The sequence below is a fragment of the Phocoena phocoena genome, chromosome 7, assembly GCF_963924675.1.
Source record: "Phocoena phocoena chromosome 7, mPhoPho1.1, whole genome shotgun sequence".
Taxonomy (NCBI): Eukaryota; Metazoa; Chordata; class Mammalia; order Artiodactyla; family Phocoenidae; genus Phocoena; species Phocoena phocoena.
The window spans coordinates 53003933-53009932 of NC_089225.1; the positions used below are offsets into that span (position 1 = coordinate 53003933).

The 6000-nt window shown below is 34.4% G+C and overlaps 1 protein-coding gene across 1 annotated transcript in view; it reads left to right on the forward strand.

Moving 5' to 3' along the window:
* UBR3 (ubiquitin protein ligase E3 component n-recognin 3) overlaps window positions 1-5654 on the forward strand; it is a 223531-nt gene extending 217877 nt beyond the window's left edge. Inside the window, exons 37-39 of the mRNA XM_065880145.1 lie at window positions 3857-4066; window positions 5102-5241; window positions 5537-5654. Coding sequence (XP_065736217.1) covers window positions 3857-4066; window positions 5102-5241; window positions 5537-5654 — 468 coding nt within the window. The remainder of the gene's footprint in view (window positions 1-3856; window positions 4067-5101; window positions 5242-5536) is intronic.
* The last annotated feature ends 346 nt before the right edge of the window (window positions 5655-6000 follow it).

The following is a 6000-nucleotide window of genomic DNA, read 5'->3' on the forward strand; positions in this document are numbered from 1 at the left end:
ACATCTGTGCTATTGCTTATTGCTGTTACTTTTATTTAAAGCAATCTTCCTACTGTTTTCCTGTTAATCACCCATGAAGGCTTTGCTAAGATAAATGTTACCTCTTCTATAAAGCTTTATCTGAGAGTCCATCTCCCTCTATTATGTATGATAGTACTTTTGCCACTGTTTCTAATAGTTGCCATGTTTATCACTTCTGTTTGTTTAATGTGTCTGAATGGGGACTCCACAAGGCAAAAATTGTTTCTTGTTTATTCTTGAATCCCTAGTTCCTGGAAAGTGCCTGATATAGACTAGTCACCTAATAAATATTTGTGAAACAATTAAATGGTGGATTAATGTCATTGGGAGAAATAGAACTGATGAAAGGGGAACCGATTTCAGGAAAAACGAGAATTTTAATTTAATGTCAAAGGAACAATAGAAAAATTAGTATTTCAGATGGAGGTTGTCACTAGACTTAATTCTTAAAACATTGAAGTGAATAACAAAGGCAAGGTAAGCATAAATAATAAATGTCTCTGCTTTTGTTCATTTTCATTTTCTATTGAAATCCTTAAAGAGATATTATCTCATTTTATACTTTTTTTAAAAGGAAAGGAAAATTGAAGAAGTTAATTGAACCTTGTGTACTATGTATAAAAATATTTTCCTATCTAGTAATTGCTTTATTCACAATTATAGCTATAATCTGAAGTTATATTTTGATGTCTGAAAACCTATGAGGAATGTCTTGGAGTAAGAGTTGGGTATTATTGTAGAACCAGGACAGGAGAAAAAGTGATGAGCATACTTAAAATTATTTTGTCTTCATATGTGCCATGGGATAAGCAATAGATAGAAACGAAATCACTTGATAGTGTAAGAATAAGCCTACCTTTTTAGATGAATGATTATTGTTGTGAATATTGATAGAAAATAAGAACTTACCATTTAAATATATTTCATCTTTTTGTAACATTGAGTGATAACTATTTGTTTTAGAGTCAGAACAGTAGATATTTATTTATTTATACTTATGCAGAATTTTTATGTTATTTGAATGCACCCCTATCTGACCTGCATCCCTACACTTGTCCCTTCACTCTGTTCTATCTCTAACCTCAACTCTGTCCATTTGTCAACCAGATTTCTTTTTAACCAGCAACTTTAAATTTGAACAGAGAGACTTAGATAAATATAAACAGTGATTGGAGCTGAATAGTGCAACAGCTTCCCTTGAAAGATAGTCTGAATTACTGCTTCTCCTTTCTTGTAACAGCTAAGATTCTTTGATTGCAAACAGTTTGGTTGCAAACCTCTGGTCTGTTTTCTCTGAAGCGCTACTGCTAGATGACTCCATCTCAGCTACTTTCCTTCCCTATATATATGCTCCAAATTCAGATTCCTGGGAGGGAGAATCTGACTGGCCTAATTTGCATCATATGTATACCCCTGTGATGGGGCAGGATCTTGTGATGGGGCAACCCCATCAGATCTGTATGGAGCAGGAAAAGAGGTTATTTTCCAAAATAAGTCATAATGCTGTCAATGTAGGAAGGCAGATGAGGTTGCTAGACAACTTGGAAAAAACGAACACTGGTGGCCCGCTACCTTCACATCTTACCTCCCCAGCACATAGACATCCTTCTTCTCATTCACAGAGTTTCATTTCTTCCCCTGTTTAAAATGATGTAACTGTTCCCTTTACAACCACAGATGGCAGCCACCATTTCCCAAATACCTAACCTGAAGTCACATCCTATAGTTATATCATCAAGCTTCCCTGAATCCAGAGGCTCTGGGAGATGTCCATTCCTTCTGTGATTTATTGTTCTTACACCCCAACGGCCTGGAAATTTTTAATTAGCACCTACTCACCCTGAATTCAGCAGTAGGAGAAAGGAAAAGAGAATGAAAAATATTGCAAAAATATATGCCACAACAAGCAAGAAAATTTTAAATTAGTCATAAAACTGTAGCTAATATACAGTCAAATATATGACTTTCTTCTTTCACCTTCTTTGACCAGCACCTCAACTGGTTGGATTTATTTGAACAAAGATGTGATCCAAACTTTATTCTGAGAGGTCTGAGCTCAGTGATTTGTCCTGTCATGCTTATATAAGACTGTACTAGTTTTGTGTGAAATGTTTACCTTTCAAGCCTGAACGCGCTAGGGGTGGGGGTGGGGTGTATCTCTGAGTTTCAAACATACTGATACCGGAGGTATTTCTATTTTATTTGATGAGGTCACTCCCTCCAGACAATACTGTAAGCCATTCCCTTTCTTTTCCGAGTGGTATTAGGGAAGCTAGAGTGGTCAGGTGACATTTCGTTTTTAATTCAGTGGAACTATTATTATGTCCCTTGTTGGCAGATAGCACACAGCCTCCTTACGATAGTACTGAAACCACAGAAGAATCCAGAATAGCAGGGAAACAGAAATTAAAGACCGAATTTTTAGGTCTAATTATGAGAGATGCCACCCTCTGGTTCCCAAACCTGTGCACTCCATCTGTAAGAGAACAGTCAATCACCCTTATGTACTAGTTGCTTTTTTAGGTCGTATACCTCATTCTGTAGGAGCATATACCTCATTCAATAGGTGTTTCCTTCTAGTTGGTACCATCTAAAAATTCATCAGCAAAGTAGTTCATCATTTAAAAGACCAGTGATTTTTTTCAGATGATTGACTATATGTTAAGATCAGTTAATTCCATAGACATCCACCTATTGTGTTACATCTTTCTTTATGAAGAAAATTCTTTGATTAGAGACCATGTGGTGTGTGCTACTGGGTAATTTACAACCTAATCTGGATAAGTATCAAGTTCAATGAGGACAAATTGCTGTTCCTTCCACTGATGGAAGGGTTCCATATATAATGAACCCGTTACAGAATATGCAGTCTTTGGAGTCCGGAGTTGGGCACTGAGTATTGGCAAACAGCATATTGTAAGCCCATATATTGTCCTTATCCTCGCTTCCATGGCTGCTTTATCCATGAACATATTGATAAACACTAAGCTGGATACTTATTTATTAGACTGATTTAGATGGATTATGGCTATAAGTAATGTGAGATGATCACCATGTGAATTGCCAGCCTCCATACTGTTTCTTAAGATAATAGATTCATACTGCATTTTATCTGATTTAAGTGTTAATGAAGTAGCATCTAGAAAAAAAATTAATGCTATTTCCAGTATTTTTATATAGCTGCAAAAAATGAACAAAATACCCTGTAGGGAAATTTAACTAATTTGTTTTTTTTTTCACACTTACTGAGAAAATTTATGAAAAGAGTTGTAGCCCCAGCACTTATGGATACAAAAGATCTTAACAGCTTGAGGTGTAAGATTTTTCATCTTCTAGGAACGAAAGATTATAAAGTATTGAAATAGAAATATGAATTACAACCATGATCTTCCCTAAAGAAAAAGCCAATGAATTGTTTGTTTATCTAAGAAAGGTCAAAAACTTGGTTTTGAAAAATGTGTATAACTGTTTAAAATTATGTATTAAGAATATTTAAAAACAAGTACATCTACATATATTTTCCATGCATGCTTAGTTATATTTAATATTTTTCTTTTAAAGTAATAACAAATTTCAGTGTTTTAGGTGCTTAGTCTAAAAACTCACATCATGTTTTAATTGAAAATTACATTAAAATAGAGAATCGTAATTGTTGAAGTACTATTTTAGTCATTTGTAAAATGGAAATGGGAAGAGTGTTAATAAAGAAAATAAGCCACATTCTTGGAGACAGATTTTCTTTTCTTTAAAAAAAAAAGGCCTTTTAAAAAATAAATATTTTGTGTTAGTGACTTAAATACATAGGACTAATGAATATGTTTGAATAATGTTTTAGGCCTTGCTTATCCAAGAGTCAAGATGGAAATTGCCACACCTACTACAGTTGCCTGAAAATTATAACACCATTTTCCAGTACTACCACAGAAAAACCTGTAGTGTCTGCACCAAGGTTCCTAAAGATCCTGCCGTTTGCCTTGTTTGTGGTACTTTTGTATGCCTGAAAGGACTTTGCTGCAAGCAACAAAGTTACTGTGAATGTGTATTGGTAAGCAAGAGTAAATAGTATAAAATTTATGAAAACTCAAATCACATGGAAATGTGGTATATATGGTCAAGCCAGCTCTTCAAATTTAACTACTCTTTGAATTAAATGCACAATACATATAAGGATCTTGTTTTCGTTGTTGTTGTTTTATTTATTTATTTTTTAACATCTTTATTGGGGTATAATTGCTTTACAATGGTGTGTTAGTTTCTGCTTTATAACAAAGTGAATCAGTTATACATATACATATGTTCCCATATCTCTTCCCTCTTGCGTCTCCCTCCTTCCCACCCTCCCTATCCCACCCCTCCAGGCAGTCACAAAGCACCGAGCAGATATCCCTGTGCCATGCGTCTGCTTCCCACTAGCTATCTACCTTACGTTTGTTAGTGTGTACATGTCCATGACTCTCTCTCGCCCTGTCACAGCTCACCCTTCCCCCTCCCCATATCCTCAAGTCCGTTCTCCAGTAGGTCTGTGTCTTTATTCCTGTCTTACCCCTAGGTTCTTCATGACCTTTTTTTTTTCTTCTTGAATTCCATATATATGTGTTAGCATACGGTATTTGTCTTTTTCTTTCTGACTTACCCTGTATGACAGACTCTAGGTCTATCCACTAGAAGGGTAAAAACAAAAACAATGACAACAACAAAAAAACACCTGGGGTTTTATTTAAGTGGGTAAAACTTTTCCTAAGTGCAGCTTCAGTTCCTCTCCCTAATCCCGCTGCCCTTTAATGGTATATATGTTTAGATGTTGTGCTGTGAAACAGCAGTCATATATGCTGTTGTAGACACTAGCCTCTGAATTAGGTTTAGGTTAGCTCTTAATTGATTTCCTAGGTATTCCTTATCCAGATTCCTCCTCATGTATTGTTAATAAAGTATTAAGAATGAGTTAATAAATTTAACTTAGGTGAAATCTGATTTTAAAACGTTTAAATATTTCTGTATTATTTAGAAGACAAGACATTCTTGATTTTCTTATAAAGTCCATTTGATTATGAAGTTCAGTCATATATTTTTAATTTTTTAGCATTCTCAGAACTGTGGTGCTGGAACAGGGATTTTCCTTTTGATCAATGCATCAGTGATTATCATCATTCGAGGGCATCGCTTCTGTCTCTGGGGTTCTGTGTATTTGGATGCTCATGGAGAGGAAGACCGAGATCTTAGGTTAGATGTGCATGGATATATCCACATGTTTTATTGAAGTTTGGCCAGTAAGAATAATGTACCATTCCTGACTTTGTAATTATAATAATAATTTTTTTTTTATTTCTGGCAGTGATTAATTTAGAACTATTTCTATTTTGGGGGATATTTTCCCCATCATCATGTTAAAGAAATATGAAATAAACCAAATTACTATATGAGATTTTTGCCATAAAGAATCTATTTTTTAAAATGTGTGTGAAATCTTCATTGTATTATATTACTTTTAATACTTTTTTTTCCCTTTTTATTCTAGGCGAGGCAAGCCTCTCTACATTTGTAAAGAAAGATACAAAGTTCTTGAACAACAGTGGATTTCTCATACTTTTGATCACATCAATAAAAGATGGGGTCCACATTACAATGGGCTGTGACTCACCACCTTAGCATTGCATTATATCATTTTCATTAAGAATTTATCAACAATAAGCTTTAACTTAATTTGGGGGATTAACGCTTTTGCTGAGGGAAAGAAAGAAAACATACATTATAAAGCCTTTCCAAAATTAGGTGCTTGGTAATCACATTAATGGTATAATAATTTTTTTTTAAGTATATGGAGAGCATAACAAGTAAGAAGTTAAACCATTCTTTAGTGGTCCTTTTTTTGTTTAAGTCCACAATTAATAAGAAGCACAACTTGTTGACAAAATCATTTAAAAATGATTCTCCCAACAATGCATATCTGCTATTCATTGATATTTAGAGTGGGTGTGATTT